At 37.0% G+C, this 21,312-nt stretch overlaps 4 protein-coding genes across 10 annotated transcripts; 2 read left to right on the top strand and 2 right to left on the bottom strand.

Moving 5' to 3' along the window:
- Positions 1 to 3,259: 3,259 nt before the first annotated feature.
- Positions 3,260 to 5,952, bottom strand: LOC103447858 (elongation factor 1-alpha-like). Its single transcript, XM_029099752.2, has 3 exons — positions 5,792 to 5,952; positions 4,641 to 5,123; positions 3,260 to 4,445 (listed from the first exon to the last, which is right to left on the bottom strand). The coding sequence occupies exons 2-3, from the start codon at positions 5,100 to 5,102 to the stop codon at positions 3,564 to 3,566; spliced, it is 1,344 nt and encodes a 447-aa protein (XP_028955585.1). The 5' UTR covers positions 5,103 to 5,123; positions 5,792 to 5,952; the 3' UTR covers positions 3,260 to 3,563.
- A 2,912-nt stretch (positions 5,953 to 8,864) lies between these two features.
- Positions 8,865 to 12,438, top strand: LOC114824160 (pentatricopeptide repeat-containing protein At2g27800, mitochondrial-like). Of its 3 annotated transcripts, none has more exons than XM_070818945.1 (5): positions 8,892 to 9,031; positions 9,554 to 10,901; positions 11,404 to 11,643; positions 11,767 to 11,855; positions 12,085 to 12,438. In XM_070818945.1, the coding sequence occupies exons 2-3, from the start codon at positions 9,658 to 9,660 to the stop codon at positions 11,405 to 11,407; spliced, it is 1,248 nt and encodes a 415-aa protein (XP_070675046.1). In that variant the 5' UTR covers positions 8,892 to 9,031; positions 9,554 to 9,657; the 3' UTR covers positions 11,408 to 11,643; positions 11,767 to 11,855; positions 12,085 to 12,438. The 3 variants fall into 3 exon arrangements, with proteins under 3 accessions (XP_070675047.1, XP_070675046.1, XP_070675045.1); XM_070818944.1 differs by having other exon boundaries at positions 11,762 to 11,855; XM_070818946.1 differs by lacking the exon at positions 11,767 to 11,855 and having other exon boundaries at positions 8,865 to 9,031.
- A 300-nt stretch (positions 12,439 to 12,738) lies between these two features.
- LOC139187430 (F-box/kelch-repeat protein At3g06240-like) lies at positions 12,739 to 13,944 on the top strand. Its single transcript, XM_070819534.1, has one exon. It carries the CDS (start codon positions 12,739 to 12,741, stop codon positions 13,942 to 13,944), a length of 1,206 nt encoding a protein of 401 aa, XP_070675635.1.
- A 1,507-nt stretch (positions 13,945 to 15,451) lies between these two features.
- Positions 15,452 to 17,240, bottom strand: LOC103418845 (histidine biosynthesis bifunctional protein hisIE, chloroplastic-like). Of its 5 annotated transcripts, none has more exons than XM_070818297.1 (5): positions 16,880 to 17,240; positions 16,506 to 16,751; positions 16,273 to 16,420; positions 16,087 to 16,178; positions 15,452 to 15,817 (listed from the first exon to the last, which is right to left on the bottom strand). In XM_070818297.1, exons 1-4 carry the CDS (start codon positions 17,048 to 17,050, stop codon positions 16,114 to 16,116), a joined length of 630 nt encoding a protein of 209 aa, XP_070674398.1. In that variant the 5' UTR covers positions 17,051 to 17,240; the 3' UTR covers positions 15,452 to 15,817; positions 16,087 to 16,113. The 5 variants fall into 5 exon arrangements, with proteins under 5 accessions (XP_070674398.1, XP_070674399.1, XP_070674400.1 ...); XM_070818298.1 differs by having other exon boundaries at positions 16,087 to 16,194; positions 16,325 to 16,420; XM_070818299.1 differs by having other exon boundaries at positions 15,452 to 15,813; positions 16,087 to 16,194; positions 16,325 to 16,420.
- Positions 17,241 to 21,312: the final 4,072 nt, after the last annotated feature.

The raw sequence follows: 21,312 nt of genomic DNA, 5'->3' as shown, positions 1-21,312 counted from the left end.
TTAAATATCTTAATTCTACTCCTACTAATAGTGAGTTATTGTGTGATAAAATCATACAACCGTCAAATTATGTATGTGATAATTACAAATTGGGGACGATATTAGTGTTGTTGGAAGCGGGTCTTTGGCCCATCTCTCTGATAATTTGACATAGTGGCACACCAAAAACGTGTGTCAAAAGTTGTGTTAAAAAAACATAGGTCAGTTCCTTACTTTTAATTATATATATATATATATATAATTTATATAAATTAAATTGCTTTATACTTCTTAAGAAAAGGAGTTCAATTTCTTTTAGGTATGAACGATTCATTTGAACTTGCCTCATGTCTAGATTCTCATGGTCGGCCCTTAGACTACACTTCCAAACATTTGCATCTTATCAAATTACAGAGGAAGATGAAAGTGTCACGAATCAAGTCTTCCTTCTATAGTGGAGTCTTTTCTCTCATTTTCGTAGACGACGCATTATTTATTGATGTTATTGCGTCGCTTTCAATTTTAGTGTAAATATATCGTTATGTAAACAAAAAAGTCTAAAAAAAAAAAAAAAAAAAAAAAAAAACAACCTTCTCTAATCCTATCTATATTGCAGTGTATGTTTCTCTCCCCTTCTCATGCTATTAAATGTGAAGAGAGACAGACGCCATGGAGAATAAGGAAGTATTTTTCATACTTGAGAGGGTATGTGATGTTTTGTACAACAGATATTCCCATGTGCATGACTAGTGTCTATAGAATAATCAGTCCTATCGAGGATAATGTTGTGGTAAGTGGGGCTATGGCGGCCATTGGCAAGGGTCATCAATAAGGATATATTTTTTAATGTGTCAGAAATACAGCTTAGTACAAATAATATAAAGAAAAATTAATGAAAATAACTTGAAAACTTTTAGTTTTATCTATAAGGACAAAATAAAGGGTAAAGTGAATAGTACAAGGATTAATTTTTTAATATAAAAATATGATTTTTCATTAAAATAAACAGGAGAACTTTTTATTAAAATTTTCATAATATAATTGATTGTAAATTTGATAAAATAAATTTTAACAAATTGCTTGGCATACTGAAAAATTCTTGGTCAATGAGGGTTTGATAGCGGTGTCAAATGAGTGAGTAAATGGGACATGTGAAAGACCAGTGCCGGCGTGCATGATTGTGGGCCAGAAGTGGTGCCAATTAAGTGTGAGGAATATGGTTTGGGAAGGCTTTCCTTACGGACTTGGATTGTCTGCCCTCCCCATCTAATACCCTTTCCAATGCCCTTCTATTTCTGTGGTTACGGTTAAACCACGTCAACTTTTATATTCTCATTACTTTTTGTCTTATTATTTCTATAAAAAAATCAATATAAAATGTTGAAGTGGCTTAACCGTGACCACAGAAATAGGAGAGGATGGGATGGGGGGCAGACAATCTAGGTCCTTTCCTTACTATCGATCCCAGTCATCTGATGGTGACTACTAGTAAGAAAATACGTACTTATATACTTCATTAGATCATTTAAAATCATAAGTCTTGTTTGTTGTTTAAGATACGTTAAACGTATAGATGAACGATTATTCTTTTGAAATTGATTATGAGAAACGAAAAAGTTGTGTCAACTTTGAAGTTAGAAGATGAATTGCACTTATATTTAATATCAATAGAAGGAGAATAAATAAATGTGTTTTTAGTAAGAATAATACTTGAGTACTCATTGGCGAGTACCCAAAGTACTGACTTATGTGCGTGATGGTTTAAGACGTTTGTCGATTACAACACTTTGCCATCTTTGTAACCAAACGCAAACCAACCCTTTAAACCCAGGATCAAACAAAAGTCTTGTAGACTAGTTGGAGGAGGAGGATTCTATTTGGTAATGGGTTTAATAACAGAAAGGCTTTTTAGCCGAAATTATCTATGAGGTTTGCATAACTCCTCACTTTGGTCATAGAGATTTGAAATCGATATAATTGGTCCCTGAGTTTGTCCACTATAAATCATTTTGGTCATTTCGTGAAAAATCTCCACTAAATAAGCATAAAATGACAAAAATACCCTCAATTTTTTTTTCAAATCATTTTGGCCTATTGTTTATTAAAATGAGGGTATTTTTGTCATTTTGATCTTTATTTAACATAATTTTTCATGGAATAACCAAAATGATTGATGATGGACAATTTCATAAACCACTTTTATTGATTTTAAATCTCAAGAACCAAAGTGATGAGTTATACAAATCTCATGGATCATTTTGGCTAAAAAACCTAAGAGAAAAGAGGTATGGTTACTTGGTTATAAAACTTAAACATCTAACACGTCGTGTTTTTAGTGGACCACATAATCTGGTAAGTCAAATGAAAACTGACTATAAAGGAAAGAGATCATCTCCGGATCTCTTCCACCAAACTACCTAATATGGACCCTTGAAATTTGATCTAACGGCTAAAGTTATTATAACTTTTAAAATGGCTCCCTGTTTGTAGCCGTTGGATCAAATTTCAATGGCTTGGATTGATTGATTGGGTGGATTTAGTGGAAGGGATCCGTAAAGGATCCCTTTCCGACTATAAACCCTTGAATCTCAATGGCATTTCATCTCTCCAATGACAAGGCAACAGGAAAATGTTGCCTCAAAAATGGAATAATAAGGCAACATTGCCTTGCCTCGAGGGGCTTAACAAGGCAACATTGCCTTGCCTCGGGGGGCTTAACAAGGTAAAATTGCCTTGTCATTAAGCTGAAGGCGTTGTCTTTGTAAAAATGTTGAAGCCAAACTGAGTCGCTTTATCCCAGCCTAATGATCGTCCCTTGGCACAAATGTTGATGTCAAAGTGCAACGTACACCGTCCAATAACACTCCATCCACTTGTGATCTAATGCAAACCCAAGGTCAACACCAAACACCATACAAGTCTAATTCTCATGGAAGAGAATGAGCTACATGAAACGGATTAGATCCAATAACAAATTGTTGCAAGTTATTTTTCATGCAACAATATATCATTTGACCAAGCCGGCAGCCATGCAGCAGTAAAACCATTTCATGTAAATTGCTCTCCGTACTGAAAGTATCAAGACAAAAAGAATAAACAACATTCTACAACATATCCCCATACAAGACATCATCGGAGGACCACATTCTCTGCAGTCGGCGCTTGCCGGAGATTAAAGTTTGGTTATCAGAGATAATATAATTATCCCCGACGCATATGCTGCTTCAAAATCATATAAAAAGGAACTGGAAAAATCACATGCTAAGTACGAAATATGAAATACCACAAGAACATATTTATTAGACGCTAAGTTTTTATACCGAGAGTAGCAAGAACCAGTCACAAAAGCTTTTAGCCGCACTGGGAAAAACCCAGAGCACCTAGACTCTCAACGGAGGAGACAGCACAAGAACACACTAGCATCGCCACCGCCGGTCGAGCACCCAATTCTGAGAATGAATGCCCAACGACGACAACCACAACAACCAGCAATCCATAGAAATACTAGAAGACAAGTTTTTACGACTATTATTATTATTAGGATAGGAGATTTCGCCTGCGGAAATCTGATGAACCACAGCGGTTCACTTCTTCTTAGCGGCGGCCTTGGTGATCTTAGCTCCAGTTGGATCCTTCTTCTCAACGCTCTTGATGACACCAACTGCAACAGTCTGGCGCATGTCCCTCACAGCAAAACGTCCAAGTGGTGGGTACTCAGAGAAGGTCTCGACAACCATGGGCTTAGTTGGAATCATCTTCACAAATCCGGCATCACCATTCTTCAAGAACTTAGGCTCCTTCTCGAGCTCCTTGCCAGATCGCCTGTCAATCTTTGTCACAAGCTCAGCAAACTTGACAGCAATGTGGGAGGTATGACAGTCAAGAACTGGTGCATATCCCTGTCCAATCTGCCCGGGGTGGTTCATGATGATGACCTGAGAGGTAAAGTTAGCAGCCTCCTTTGCAGGATCATCCTTGGAGTTGGAAGCAACATAACCACGCTTGAGATCCTTGACAGCAACATTCTTCACGTTGAATCCAACATTATCACCTGGAAGGGCCTCCAGCATAGCTTCGTGGTGCATCTCAACAGACTTGACCTCAGTAGTTAGCCCAGTTGGGCCAAAAGTCACCACCATACCAGGCTTAATGACACCAGTCTCAACTCGTCCAACAGGAACGGTACCAATACCACCAATCTTGTACACATCCTGAAGTGGAAGCCGGAGGGGCTTGTCTGAGGGCCTCTTGGGCTCGTTGATCTGGTCAAGAGCCTCAAGAAGGGTGGGACCCTTGTACCAGTCAAGGTTGGTGGACCTCTCAATCATGTTGTCACCCTCAAACCCAGAAATGGGGACAAAGGGAATCTTATCTGGGTTGTAGCCAACCTTCTTGAGATAGGACGACACTTCCTTCACAATTTCTTCGTACCTTGCCTTCGAGTACTTGGGAGTGGTGGCATCCATCTGTACACAATAATCGACATTGTGTGACATGAGTTAGAACTGCTTGTGAAATCACAGCAATAATTGCTGACAACCAATATCAATTGAAGTATCATTGTCATAAAAAAATTCAATATACAATTGCAATATAAAAACAATGAAATACCAAACAATATAAAATTTGAAATACATAGACACAAGATATATAAGGCTCACCTTGTTGCAGCAGCAAATCATTTGCTTGACACCAAGAGTGAAAGCAAGCAAAGCATGCTCACGGGTCTGACCATCCTTGGAAATACCAGCTTCAAAACCTCCAGTGGTGGAGTCAATGATGAGGATGGCACAGTCAGCCTGGGAGGTTCCCGTAATCATGTTCTTGATAAAGTCACGATGTCCAGGAGCATCAATGACAGTGCAGTAGTACTTGGTGGTCTCAAATTTCCACAAGGCAATATCAATGGTAATACCACGCTCACGCTCAGCCTTAAGCTTGTCCAACACCCAGGCATACTTGAATGACCTCTTGTTCATCTCAGCAGCCTCCTTCTCGAACCTCTCGATCACACGCTTGTCAATACCACCAAGCTTGTAGATCAAGTGGCCAGTGGTGGTTGACTTGCCAGAGTCGACATGGCCAATGACCACAATGTTGATATGGAACTTCTCTTTACCCATGACGGATTATCAGCAACAGAACTGAAATATCAAACACATTCACAAAAATAAATCAGCCAGTTAGCCAAACAACAACATTCTGCAGAACATATAAGAACGCTACAACCAAATCGATGTAAAAGATTATCCAAATACAGAGTCGTTTAGATGCTCCTAACAAAATAGGAGTTGATCCAGAAATTCCACAAAATACCCAAAACAAATTGAGCGTCAGATTTTCAAAACGCCACAACTATTACTATTGCTTTAGGGAACCAATTTCACGGAACTGATCAAATCCACACACCAGAACAAAAACAATAGTAAACAATTAAAGAATATTAAAACAAAAATCAAGATTATTAAAATTTAATATAACACATGCGTGATTGTATCCGATCATATAAACAAACATTAAAGCCCATATCTGAACAAATTAAATAGACCCAGAATCAAAACTCTAAATCAAATAAACAAATAAATAAATTCCCTAACAGTGTTAGATTAGATATACGAAAACCCTAAAACCCACATGCAATTCACACAGAAATCTAGATCTAATCACAAATATCAAACAAAAACAGCTACCCAGTTCACCAATTCATTAACACCTAAAAGGAACCAGAATTAAATCGAACAAATAGAATCGCAAGGGATTTAATTAAATAAATAACAAAATCTGCAACAAAGAGACAGAGATCTGAGCGAACCTGGAACAAGCAGACGAGAGCGACTGGAAGATTCAGGGGATTGTTTATCTCGCCGACTTTAGTGCGCGAAGAACGAGAAATGGCAGAGGATGGCAAAAGTAAGAGCCTCGTGAATTTTAAATAGGAGGAAATGGAGCCACTGTTGGGTTAGGGTTTTACTCACCGCCTTTGGATGATTGAATTTTTGATCGGACGGTTGTAGTTGTTTGCTTGCCGATTACATAATGCCAACAGGATCCTCTCCGGATCCTTTTGCTGAGAAATCCGTAAATCGTGTTCGTTCATCGTACATCATGCGATCAGTTTTTGTCAAATATTATTTATATTTGATTTTAAATAAAAATATTTAAACGAACACAATTTATAAATCTCAGATACTTACAAAAAAGATCCGACGGACTCTACATAATGTGCTGCGCTGGCATATTCTGAATTCAGTAATCCCGTTTCACGTTTTTTCCGGTAACGACATCCTTCAATATCATTATTTTAATAAATAGAAGAAAATTTATTAAAATTTTAACATCCTCGGATCTATTTTTATTACAACGTCCTTGTATCAGGTATCACTAGTACCTTCATTTTACTTCAAATTCTTATGAGGTTTGCGCGGTAAGCGTTCGGGATAAGTTTTTCAGTGTGATTGTTTTACTGCGAAATAGTTGTTGATTGAAGTTGTAATTGCTTGCCTTCATGATATAGAAATATCAAAAGGATAGTGTTATTCACACACTTACTTTTACCTTCTACATATATTTGTTAATTTTTCGTCAATAATTTTCTTCAATGTTTCGATCTGATGATCAAAAATTAAGAATTGCATGTAAAATGTAAAAATAAGTGTGAATAGCATTATCCCATACCCAAAACACAATTGTATGTGTGACGTTGTATGGACTGGGCCTCAATCATTGGGTTTTTAGGCCATCTCCAATTAAAAGAAGGCCAAGGGCCATGTTTAGCCATATAGCTCTGCAAGAAATTATATTTTATTAAACAGTGTTAGGCCATATTTTATAGGGAACTTTAACGAAAAGCACCTGGTACTGTTCACTTTAACGAAAAACCACTTTTTTACACTAAAAAGTCAATCATGGTACTATTCACTTTACCCTTTATTTTGTCCTTATTATTAAAACTCAAAGTTTTCAAACCATTTTCATTAGTTTTCCTTATTTTATACCATCTCCAACCGAGGGGGCCAAAAGATCATAGGCCAAACATAGCTCTTCGACAAAAAACCATCTCCAACTGAAGGGGTCAAAGGGGCATAGGCCAAATATAATTTATTATTTTAATTTAATTAATATGGTTAATTAAATTGAACTACCATATATAAATAAAGTTTTCAGATATATTTTAAGTGTCATTCGTCGCTAAATTAATAAGCCTTCAAATTTCTTATCTTTATAGAATGAAAAGGATGTGAAAATTGGTGAATAATTGAAATAAAATGAAGTAAGATAGTATGGAATGGTGAAAAGAATGTGAGAAATGGGGTAGAAATGGCTTAGGTATTTATAAATAAAAAAATTAGTTTTTTATTTATAAATACCTAACCATTTCTACCCCATAGAATAAAATAAAACAGTAACATGATGTCATCATGACACAGCCAAAGGGCTATAGAGCTAAAAATAACCCGTTTTGACATGAAAACCGTCTCCAACCGAGGGTTAGGGCAAAAGGCTCGTGGGCACCACCCAACTAAAAATGGGAGAACCGGCCAAAGGGTTGGCCAAGAGCAACCAGCCCTATAGCCTAGCCCAAGCACATGCTACCTGACGTCATGCTGACATCATGTTATTGTTTTATTTTATTTTTGACGAAATTTTAAAAAAAAAATTCATGAAAGTTAGAGACACTATTGGTGTTCGTTGAAAGTTGGTTGTTTGTAAATATTTATGAAATCTTCACATAATATCAGTATATCAAAGTAATTTTCATGAAACCTATGATTTTTTGTTGCCATTTACCTATGCCATGACCAAATCCAACATCAAAGAGACCAAATATGAGAAAGAAAGAAATTCAGCGCGAGATAGATGACCCAATCACTAGAAATGAGAGCTACTAGAATTTCGTGAAATGGGCGAGATAAAGATGGAGGAGGTGCAAAACTTTGAGATAGGACTGCGGAGAAGAGGGAGAGTAATGGGATAGATGGGGGTTGAGAACTTGAGATATACTCATAAAGTTGGGAGTAATTATACCCTCCCAATTACTAAAGGAATTGAGTGATTCAATCAACCAAAACCAACAATATGGATCCGGATCCTCTCATGAGCAAATGGAGAGGATCCTCATGACTAGGCTCATCAGGCCGTTCAAATTTTATCTAACGGCTACAAACAAGGGGACCCTCTAAAAGTTATAATAATTGTAGCCGTTAGATAAAATTTGAACAGCCAGATGGACATGGTAAGGAAGATCCTTTCCATTTGCTCAAGAGAGGATCCTCTCCATTTGCTCAAGAGAGGATCCTGATCCCAACAATATGAGCTCTAGCCAAGGCCCAATCATTCGGGCTACAAAAAAGGAGAAGGCCTAACTACTCAATTGGGACGCAATCACCCAACCCATTGCGTGATGCAGTTCCACGTCACCTCGTTATAATTTTTTTTTGTGCCAGGCGAGTGGGTGCAGTCGTCCAATAAAAACCCAAGCAACGGGCCTGCATTGCGGTAGTCTTTGAATTTGGGCCGTTGGATTTCTCAAATCCGACAATTGTTTCTAATCATGATTTTGAAAATAAAAAAAATGTAAAAGACTTGTTGTCCATGTGGCACAACCTGAACTCTGGATTGAAAATAAAATGTCATCCAAATTAAAAAATGTTAAAAAAAATATAAATAAATACAAAAAAAAAAAAAACCAAGGGAATATGAACCGGAATGAGATTGTAATTTCAAATGATAACACGTGAGTCGTGACGTAACGGAATTGGTTACAAGTACTATTTGAAATTAAACTTATTATTATTTTGTAAATAATTTTTTAATTTCAATTGCCTAAAAATTTATTTACGGAATATCAATGCACTCGGTTAATTATTGTTCACTAAAGCAACAATTGCTAATTGCCCAATAGATCTAGCAATTACCGATCAAGGGTGGAGTTGCTATTATAGACCACTTCCTGTGCAGCAAAGCTCCTGGTAGAGTACTGAAGTCACATTTCTCATCGATTCTCAGCAACCAAGCACTCGGTCACTGACAGAGTAGCACTCTTATTTTTCAGGTAGTCTCTTCTCAGCTTCTCTTGATTTCCTTACGACCTGTTTGATTGCCAAGACAAAGCGAAATATGAATTAAACTTACAAGTATTTCCCCTGGAAACTGTTGAATTCAATGTTTCCATCGAGATTATTGGTTGGGTATTCAACCATTTTACATGAATTCTCTTTTTTTTTACTGTATACTTTTGAACCTAAGGCGGCTGTTATTTTGCACCTGTTTTGTGGTTTTTGGTCAGTTTTCAGAGTAAAGTTGGAGAATTTTGTAATTTGTGGATTTGTTTTTTTGGATTTTGGATTCTGGGTTAGCTTGATTTTCCGTAATCATGTATGTGATTATAGAAAGATCTAATTTCAAAACATTTCATGTTTTGTTTTTCCACAAAAAAAAAAAAAAAAAAAATCTGTTTGATGATGAAAGGCCATGTTTTCGTGATATGAGAATGTACTTCCTTTTGGTTTATATGTGTCATTCTTTAAAAGTAAGTGTCTGATTGAGCTTTGATGATTTGTGTTTGTGATTTCAGTTTTTGGGCTAAACCTTCATAATGCGTAAGGAGGCACAACCAAATTAAGAAGTGCAGTAGTACGAAACTGAGTGCTTCCATCTTGCGGTAAACCATTCAGTAATATGATTTCCGTTCGTAGATATTGCTTTAGAATGGATGTTCTTTCTTATAGTTTGAATTCCATCACTGGCACTTTGAGGCCTATACACTATTTGATTCAAACCCAAATTGACCCAATTCCCAAAATCATTTCAAATGGATATCCTGGTATATATGAGCGATTTTTGCTGTGTAATTATTACTCGACCAAGCCCCCATCGCGATCTTTTAGAAGGAGAGAGCGTAAGAGATCGGAGTCCAATAAATCGACTCTTGATGAAGTCCAGTTTCAAAGGGCCTTATCCCAGTTGTTGCCTAGATTTACACCTGAAGAACTTTGCAATGTTATAACTCAGCAAGACAATCCTTTTGTGTGCTTAGAGTTGTTCAATTGGGCATCACAACAGCCACGGTTCAAACACGATGTTTCTACTTATCACATTACGATCAAGAAACTTGGTGTAGCTAAAATGTATCAAGAAATGGATGATGTTGTCAACCAAGTGCTTGCTATTTCTTTCATTGGTTCTGAGGCACTTTACAATTCCATTATTTACTTTTTCACAGAAGCCCGGAAGTTGACTAGAGCTGTCAATATATTTAAACACATGAGGAACAGCAGAAACATGGAGTGTAGGCCTTCAATTAGGACGTATAATATTCTCTTTACGGCCTTTTTGAGTAGGGGATCTAATTCTTACATAAATCACATGTATATGGAGACCACCAGGTGTCTGTTTCGGCAAATGGTGGATGATGGGATTGAGCCTGATATTTACTCTTTGAATTCTATGATTAAGGGTTATGTACTTTCCCTTCATCTCAATGACGCACTTAGAATATTCCATCAGATGGATGTGGTCTATAAATGCACACCAAACTCGTTTTCCTACGATTATATCATCCATGGGTTATGTTGCCAAGGCCGGACACACAATGCTAAGCAGCTGTGCAATGAAATGAAGAGCAAAGGGTTTATGCCGAGTAGTAAATCATACAACTCGCTTGTGAACGCTTTGGTTCTTCATGGAGAGGTTGAGGAGGCACTGAAGTATCTGTGGGAGATGATTGAGAATCGAAGATCAGCTGAATTCATTACTTATAAGACAGTTCTTGATGAAATCTGCAGACAAGGAAGGGTTGGAGAGGCAATGAAGTTGTTGAAGGAATTTGAAGAGAAAGACCTTCTCAATGGGCATGCTTACAGGAAGCTTCTATATGTTCTTGAAGATGACTATGGAGATCCGAATGCTCATGCTCAAATCAGGTAGAGTCATTGATCATTTGTGAGCACATCTCCCATTTACTTTGATCTTATCTACGCAAATCTACCGACTGCCAGTATTGCTAATGTGGGCTACTGCCTAAATTAGAGCCAGCCTATATGCGGTTGGCATCTGGTGTGGTTATACTTTTCTGCGTTGGATTTTGATAAGTGCATCTGCCAAATTGGATTTGAAGCGGAATAGTATAAATTTGAATCTTTTGTATATATCTGTTTCCCCTATGTTCATTTCATCGCGGATTAAAAGTTATAACTGTTATATCAGTCATAGCCTAGTTGACTATATGATAACAATCTTTTTACGAGTTTTTGGACGAAGCTTTTCAATATCAAATAAAAGTGTATCTGCTGGAACTCGTTGAATCTCTACCTTTAACTGAGAAGTATTGTTATCTTTGAGAAAAGTTTTTAGTTATCAGATTATGATGTGAAAAATAAATAAATAAATAAAAAATCTGATCCAGTGTTTACTTTATTGTTGCAGATAAACAGGCTTTAAAAGTTACCCCTCTTAACCCACCTTAAACAGGGCTGTTAAGAAGTCAGCACAGCTCACTCTCCGAGAACTTTCTGCCAAGCATGTATTCACCAGCATCTCTTCCCCTAGAACATGCTCCAGTGGCATCCTGCTCGTCCAAAACAAAGCCAGGGGAACTAGAAGATACTGTGCTCCAATTGGTACAAGAGCACCACCATGCCTCCCTCAGAATCCACAAACTCACTGGTCAGTACCGCCAACATTAGATATATGGTTTGTTTCTTTTTGTTGCCAGGATTCTCAACTGTTTGAATGAATTAGTAATCAAATAAATAATTAAGAATAATGTGAGTGATTGTGGTAGAGAAGGCGAACTACTGAATGCCACCATTTCCCAATTTGTCAAACTTACTGATCAATGGCTCTCGGTCGCTCACTCTATCAACAGTGCCATAAAGGTTCATTACTTCATTTAACTTCTAAGGAACAAAATAATAATTATCTTTTGAGAAATGTGAGCTATAGTCGCAACCAAATCCACAAGGGCATGCATCATGCTCCTGCCCATGACATAGCTCCTTAACCTTTTCTTTCTTTTTGGCCAATAGCTGTGCCAAAATTTCTGAAGTTTTCGAGAGTGGAGTGTGCTAACAGTTTGACTCTTTTGTGGCTGGGTTTGTGTCGCAGGAAATCGGAGACTGTGAGAACTGGACGAAGATCATGGAATTTGATTCACAAAGTATCACCGCAGCCATCCACAACATTCACCAAGCATGATCTCACAGGTCACAGAAAGTTGTCCAGGTTTGCTTTACCGACATTGTGGATGAACACTGCACTTCTGGTGGACTATTTTTTCGGCTGTTGTCTTGATGAATCTCACATGTTCGTGATTCCAGGCACGGTAAATACATGTATGTTAACCTTTTGTCATGTTATTTTACTTGTTTATCTAATTAGGAAGCGACTGGATTAGCATACCGGAAAAATTGTACACTGAACTAGATGTATTCGAATTGAGGGAAAATTTATAGAGGAAAAGGGATTTGAAGAGCCTACGGGCGGAAATAATGCATTAAGGATTGTTTTAATTAATTTCATTGAAAATTTCTCTGTAATTGTATTATTCCAGAAATTAGTTTTAGAGTCCTTCTGGTGAACTATTTAATCAGACTCCTTAATTAGCTTTTGATGGGGATTAGGGACCCTTAACCCTGCCGGATTCCTTGTTCAATACCAACATTGCAGGACTTAAAACTCGACTAGGACTAGAATAACAAGCAAATTACCCGAATATATAAGTTGCTGATAAGTTAGTTCTCTCTCTTTGTCTTCGAAAGAATGAAAAGCCAGCTGAGGGAAAACCCTAACAACCTTCCGCCCGAGGTCATACACGGGATTCTTTCATGGTTGCCAGTTAAGTCCTTACGCCGCTTTGAGTGCGTCTCAAAGTCATGGTGTTCTCTGATCTCTGACCCCAAATTCGTCACAACGCACTTCATCAAAGCGATCAAAGACAAAGACCGTCTACATTGCCAAACACGAAGTGTCATGTTTACTGATGCGGCACATAATGGCCTCTACTCCATGCATCTCGACAAGTTTCTCGATCATAAGTATCACGATGATCCTGATGATACCGGTGATCGAAGTGTAGTAGCAGCCATCGAGCACGAGTATGTTTATAGCGAATTGTCGGGTGTTTGGGTTTCCCTGTTGTGTTCCTGCAACGACCTGTTGTTATGCATGCTGTGCGACTCGAGGTTATATTTGGTTAACCCCTCCACCAAGGAAACCAAGAAACTGCCAAAAATACCAAAAGAAGAGAAGTATCGTAGTTCAATCAATCTATATGGGATTGGATTTGATCACTCCACTTATGAACACAAGGTGGTTAAAGGACTCTACACGAAACACAATCGCTTAATCAACCTCTTGCTCAATGATTTTGATGAAGATGTTGTGTTTAGTGTTTATATGCTGGAAACCGATTCTTGGAGGAAGATCAAGGGATTATTTCCCTACAGATTTTATGCAAGTGAACAAGGGATTATGCTGAATGGAGATCTCCACTGGTTCGGGGAAAGACTCGAAGACCAGTCACGGTTGATTGTTTCCGTCGCTCTATCGGGGGAGGAGAGGGTTCGAGAAATTCCGCTCCCGCTTGAATGTGGTTATGTCGGAAGTACTAATCGGAGGATGAAACTGGGAGTCTTTAGACAATGGTTATGCATAACGTATTATTCTTGTCCTCGTGGTGGGACATATAATGAGTTTTGGGTCATGACGGAATATGGAGCGAGGGAGTCTTGGACTAAAATGAGGGTCTCCATCCCATATTTGAAGTTAAAACATTCCGGTTTCTGGACAAAGTCCCATGATTTGATGGTGTTTGGAGAACAGTTAATCATGTACAATTTTAATGACGAAAGCCATTGGAAGATCAACATTCGTGGAATCGGCAAAGTTGGTCGTGTTTTTACATGCTTGGAGAGCCTTATTTCGCTTAAACAACGTCAGAGAAGTAATTTGAAGATTGAAGCATGAAAAGATCATTTCAACTCAATCGCCTTCCTTTTTTTTTATTATAAATTTTTTTCATGATTTTGGTATTATTTGAATATGCTTCAATATGTGCAATACAGTGATTAACTGCAACAATGGGCTTCTTCCACAGCTGTGAAAGAACCCTAACAACAATGGCAGCAACTTGTAGTGGTGCTCCCACGCCAGGACCCTTGGTGTAACAGAGGCAATCAATTTCCTTAGGCGTTATTTGGGCAGTTTCCAAAGCAGATTTGACCAGCGGGAGGATGTGTTGGAAGTGATGTTGTGCAGTTTCCGGGGAAGGAACCCTTGACCGGGAGGAGTAATGTATGTGTGGCGTGGGTTCGACAAAATTGTGCCATCTAAAAAATAGTGATTAATAGTTAATGTTCTTGTCAAACTTTTCTCTTAGTTGCCAAGTTTAGATTCATAAACTTTTTTTTTTAAAGAAAATTTTACTTCTGATGATCTTTACTACTACTATTACCCGTCCAAGCACTAATCAGTTTGTGACACTAATCAATTATTTGGATTCACCCAGTTATATTGATTTCTCATAATTTGAACATATGCTATAGATCTTTACTGAAAGAATATTACTACAAAAATTTACTCCAATAAAAAAGTGTAAGTAAATAGTATAGACATAGTCATGTTTTCTTCTTCATGTCCAAAAAAATTATGATCACACATCGTTCTATATCCAAGAAAATTATGATGACATGCCGTTTCATATCTAAGAAAATTATGATCACACATCAGTTCGATCATAGTTGGTCTAATATGAGCCTCAAATGATCCCTTAACTGGAAAGAGCATTCCCTTGGGAAGCTAAAATTTATTATTTATCACAAATAGCATCGAGTTCTCTCACTTTAAATAAACTTTTAATTCTTCTACCAGCAACCAATAATCCGCTGTAGCACATAAATTGGATTGAGCTTTGTATCACAACCGGGTTCGAATCCCGGCAGCGGAAAAAGGTTTTTCATTTTTTATTTAAATAGTTTTTTAATTCTCCTATTAACAACCCACTCTTTCGTAACTTGTAGTAAAATGAGGGCTCATTTAGAAGTACTTTTAAAATGATTGAAAGTGCTTATGATGAAAATATTTTTGAAACCAATCTCTAGTAAAAATCCAAGTAATTCTCGAAAAGCAGTTTAAGTACTTCTTGCAAGAAGCATATATTTGGTGTTTCTTCCAAAAAGCACCTAAATTGTTTTTGGAATCCAAAATTAATTTCACCAAAAGCGCCTAAAGTGTTTTTGGAACAAATCTTTAGTAAAAATCTAAGTAATTCTCGAAAAGCAGTTTAAGTACTTTCTGCAAGACGCATATATCTGGTGTTTCTTCCAAAAAGCACTTAAAGTGTTTTTGGAATCCAAAATTAATTTCACCAAAAGCGCTTTCAGTTATTTTAAAAGTACTTCCAAATGAACCCTAAAATGGTTTGAACACCGGTACTACCATCTTTGTCGTTGATCGGAACTAGTTAACCAAATGATTGAGATTTAAAATCACGCACCCTACCCAAATTAGCTGCAAATTTAGGTTCAGAAATACTCCTGGTACAAATTAAGACCACAATGTATGGTGAATAAAACGATAAAACAGAAGAGGTGATCAAAGCAAATCATTTAAACTTGACAGACTTAGCTGCCCGTGTCTAGGCTTGTGACTTGCGGTTTCTCTTTTCCTCGATACCCGATTGGGAAAACCTACGTCGAAGAATTTCCAAAACCTCTTCCATTTTCATGCCTTTACTGCCCAGCAGAGCCATGCCATGATAAAGCACATATGCCATCTCCGAGGCAGCACACAACCTATCTTCATTCTCCTCCAGTGTTTGGCATAGCTCGTCCGCCTCTTCCTTGTAATGAGAAAGAAAACCATGAACAATGGCTTACAAGTGAAAATACAGAAGATAGCTTATTTCTTAATATAGTTTTCGACCATGAGGATAACATCTATAACTCGAACCACCTAAAAGTCTGCATCCGATAATAACAAGCATATCACTATTCTAATTCTTTTACTACCTTTTTTTCGAGTTATTGAGAAGTTAAGAAACAAAGTGAAAAAGATTTATATCATTTCGACTCAAATCTGACGAGCAATATGACATTTTGAACATCTTACCTGGTTTTTGAGCACAACAACTTCTCATCAGATAGTAGACGGCGAGTCCACGAGGGTTTTCCATTCTCTTGAACTTCTAATTCTTCTTTTCGCTGGCAATTGTCGACTCTAATGAGTACAAAGTGGTCAAAGCTAATTTATGTTCTTCGTCGTATCACAAATCATATGAATCACTTAAAAACATACTGTAAATTTGGTGCATGAGTTTTTTTTTTTTAATTGATTCAATGTTGAAAACCTGTCGATGTTCCAACAAATCAAGCACTGGGGTGTAACGGCACATCTCTGACCCTGTGTGGCAGGTAGGTCCATCAAGCTCCCCAAGGTATATTATCTGAGAAATAGGTCTGAGTTAAAGTAATTGATGTAAAAAAAATATATTAGTGAGTAGGTTCCAGCTAAACTAGCCAATGACATACAGAGTCTCGGTCACAATCAAGGAAGATTTCTTGGACATTAATGAAATTATTGGAGGTCTCTCCCTTTGTCCACAAGGTTGATTGCGACCGACTGTAGAATGTAGCCTTCCGTGAGGAAATTGTCGTGGCCACTGCCTCCCTGTTAGCAAAGCCTTGCATCAAGATGGCTTCTGTGTCAACGTTTTGAGCTATGGCCACTGCTAAACCTTTGTCATCCCATTTTACACTATCTAACACTGTTTCAACCTGAAATAATATTAATAGATATTATGATCTCATCTCGATTTCACTATGCGTCATCTCGATTAGAAATATTTCTAGTATAGAATGACAATCAACATTTACCTAGTGAAATTAACTGCAGAAGTAGGTACCTTTAATTGAAGATGGAGGTCCCTGTCAAAGTTGCTGGTGGAAGCATAAATAAGAGAACTGCTCTTTCTGCTGAAATTGCTTCTACCATAATGATACTGGTTAGGAAAGGAAATGCGGCACGAGGAAGAAACTCTCACAGATTGCACAGAATGCAAGTGTGGAATCGCCATTCAAATCAACTTTCATGGTACATAAATACAAGGTGAAGCCATTTGTCACCAAAAAGGACCAACAAGGGAAATAAGAAAAGAAGATATCAACTTTCCTAGGAATTGAAGAAATATGTGTGAGGCCCCCAAAACTAAAATCTTGAGAGGAACTGAGACAAAAGAGATTATATCTGCAATAATAAGATAGACTATTCTATGTCCAAGAAAATTATGATCACAGACCATTTCATATCTAAGAAAATTATGATCACACATCGTTGGATAATAGTTGGTCTAATATGAGCCTCAGGTGATCCCTTAACTGGAAAGAGTATTCCCCTGGGAAGCTAATATTTATTCTCTATGACAAATAGCATCAAGTTCTTTCACAATAAAATGTTAATTCTTCTACTAGCAACAAATATTCCGCTGTAGCACATAAATTGGATTGAGCATTGTATCACAACCGGGTTCGAATCCCGGCAGCGGAAAAAGTTTTTTATTTTTTATTTAAATAGTTTTATAATTCTCCTATTAACAACACTCATTTGTAACTTGTAGCACAATAAAGGCTCATTCAGAACACTCGTTTGTAACTTGTAGCACAATAAAGGCTCATTTGTAACTTATAGCACAATAAAGGCTCATTTAGAAGTCTTTGTAACTTGTAGCACAATAAATGCTCATTTGTAACTTGTAGCACAATAAAGGCTCATTTAGAAGTCTTTGTAACTTGTAGCACAATAAAGACTCATTTAGAAGTGCTTTTAAAATGACTGAAAGTGTTTTTAATAAAAATATTTTTGAAACCAATCCTTAGTATAAATCCAAATAAATCCTGGAAAAGCAGTTTAAGAAAGCGCTTTTGATGAAAATATTTTTGAAACCAATCCTTAATAAAAAAATCCAAGTAAATCTTGGAAAAACAGTTTAAGTGCTTCCTGCAAGAAGCATGTATTTGATGCTTCTTCCAAAAAACACCTAAAGGGCTTTTGGAATCCAAAATTAATTTCACCAAAAACGTTTTCAATCATTTTAAAAGCTCTTCCAAATGAGCTCTAAAATGTTTTGAGCGCTGGTAGTGCCATCTTTGTCGTTAATCGGAACTAGGGATGGGCAAATACTCATTGGTTATGGGTAATCACGGTTACCTCTCCATTTAAATTAAACGGTTACGGTTATGGGTAACCGTTTAAATAAATAAACGGTTATGGGTATAACCGTTTACCCGCGAAATTTAAATGAGTTGTTATGGGTATTAACCACTGTTATAAACAGGTAACCGTTTACCCATTTATTTTATATATGTAAAACTAACACAAAGCATGTTCTCGATCCAATAATACTTAGCACCCAATAAATTAGCAAGTAATTCATCGATCATTCTCTCAATAACACTACTACAGAAATGATGATTCTCATCATCAAGGAATTGGCCAAATTAATTTAAATTCCTTGCGGGTAACTGTGAAATTGACAGAAATGCTTTGACAAAAATGTCTTCTAAACAATTTTTGTAACTCCATAATACTTAGCAAATATTATATTTACCTTCATTGGTAACAGTTAAAAATATCATCCGTAAACTATTATTTCAATTATTGGAATGGTATAAGGACTTAAAAAATTAAAATATGGAAATGTATGATGAATGTACCTATAACAGTATTTAATTGTCAAAAAAAAAATTATGACAATTTTTGTTAATTTTCAAGTTGTTAAAAAACATGTAGACGGGTGAAAAAAGGGTAATGGTAAAAAAAAAAAAGATAAACGGGTTAAAAAAGATAAATGGGTAAACGGGTATTAAACGGTTACGGTTAAATGGGTATGTGGTTATGAGTATGGTTAACCGTTTATAAACGGTTACGGGTATGTGTATAACCGTTTAGGCAATTACCCAACGGGTAAACGGTTATGCGTATATGAGCATAAACGGTTATGGGTAAATTAACCGCAGTTACCCGCCTGCATAACCATTGCCCATCCCTAATCGGAACTAGTTAACCAAATGACTGAGATTTAAAATCACACACACTACCCAAATTATCTGTAAATTTACGTTCAGAAATACACCTTTTAGCAAATTAAGACCACAGTATATGGTGAATACATCGATAAAAAAAAAGAGGTGATCAAAGTAGATCATTTCAACTTTGACAGACTGAGCTTCCCGTGTCTAGGCTTGTGACTTGCGGTTTCTCTTTTCCTCGATACCCGACTAGGAAAACCTATGCCGAAGAATTTCCAAAACCTCTTCCATTTTCATGCCTTTACAAGCCAGTAGAGCCATGCCATGATAAATCACATCTGCCATCTCCGAGGCAGCACGCAGCCTATCTTCATTCTCATCTAGTGTTCGGCATAGCTCGTTCGCCTCTTCCTTAGGATGAGAAAGAAAACCATGAACAATGGCTTACAAGTTAAAATACAGAAGATAGCTCATTTATTAATATAATTTTCGACTATGAGGATAACATCTATAACTCGAACCATTTAAAAGTCTACATCCGATGATAACAAGCATATTACTATTCTAATTCTTTTACTACATTTTTTTCGAGTTATTGAGTAGTTAAGAAACAAAGAGAAAAAGATTTATATCATTCCGACTCAAATCTGATAAGCAATATGACATTTTGAACATCTTACCTGATTTTTTAGCACAACAACTTCTCATCAAATAGTAGACGGCGAGTCCATGAGGGTTTTCCACTCTCTAGAACTAATTCTAATTCTTCATTTTTCTTGGCAATTGTCGACTCTAATGAGCACAAAGTGGTCAAAGCTAATTTATGTTCTTCGTCCTGTCACAAATCATCCGAATCACTTACAAAACATACTGTGAATTTGATGCATGAGTTTTTTTTAATTGATTCAATGTTGAAAACCTGTCGATCTTCCAACAACTTCTCATCAGACAGTAGACGGCGAGTCCACGAGGGCTTTTCACTCTCTGGAACTCCTAATTCTTCTTTTCGTTTGACAATTGTCGACTCTAATGAGTACAAAAAGGTCAAAGTTAATGTTAGCCCTTGATCACTAACAACTCTAATTACTCAAACTAACAACTTGCTACAAATAATGAAATAACAGTTTAGACCTTAATCAACCAACACTCTCTTCTAAGGTCTTGACTAAAATTACTCCAAGCTTGTCCCTCAAAGCACATAATCTATCCTTAGCCAAAGCCTTGGTGAAGATGTCTGCCAATTGCTCCTCACACCTACAGAATTGTAAATCAATTATTCCTTCTTGGATTGCATCCCTGATGAAATGGAATTTCCTCTTGATATGTTTAGACCTCTGATGAAATACAGGGTTATTTGACATTACAATTGTAGATGTGTTGTCACACATCAAGAGGGTTGGTTCAAAGTTCTTCACCAAAATCATGCATCACAAATCTCATCCATATAGCTTGAGTAGTAGCTTCAGAGGCACTCATATACTCGGCTTATGCAGTTGAGAGTGTAACACTTTGTTGCTTTACAGAGGCCCAAGAGAAAACACCACTACCAAAGCTAAAAGCATAGCCTGATGTGGATTTCATATCATCTTCATCCCCACTCTAGTCACTGTCATAGAAACATATAAGCAAGGCTGCATTTCCTTTCTTATACTTGATTCCATAATCCACAATTCCTTCTACACATCTTATGATGCTTGGTGGAGGGACAATGCATGTATTTAGCAAGTACCCATGTTGAGTACATGATATCAAGCCTTGTTGTAGTCAAATGCAGAAGGCTGCCAACAATTCTTCTATACAATTCCTCATCTATAGCCTCACTCCCATCATCTTTCCTTAGCTTATCAGTGGAAGGTAGAGGGATTGAGACAAGTTTGCAATTCTTCAATCCAAACTTGTCAATCAAACTCAATGCATATTTCTTTTGATGAATGAATATGTTCCCTTCTTGTTGAATAACTCCAATTCCCAGGAAATGATGCAACAGTCCTAACTCTGTCATCTCATACTTACTCATCATGTCGCATTTGAAATCTTCAATCATCTGTGAACAACTTCCCATGTAGACAATGTCATCCATGTATGTTGAAACAATTAAAGTTCCATATCCTTCCTTATGCTTCACATATAGAGTAGTTTCACTTGGACATTTTGTAAACCCACACTACATCAAGTAGGTGTCAATGTTGCTATACCAAGCTTTAGGAGCTTGCTTCAGTCCATACAAGGCTTTCTTTAACTTGTATACCTTGTGTTCTTCTTCCTTGACAAGATACCCATTTGGTTGATCTATATACACTTCTTCTTCAAT

The sequence above is a fragment of the Malus domestica genome, chromosome 03 (assembly GCF_042453785.1).
Source record: "Malus domestica chromosome 03, GDT2T_hap1".
Lineage (NCBI taxonomy): Eukaryota > Viridiplantae > Streptophyta > Magnoliopsida > Rosales > Rosaceae > Malus > Malus domestica.
Note: the sequence above shows the minus strand (reverse complement) of the source record. Positions and strands in the feature narration are given on the sequence as shown.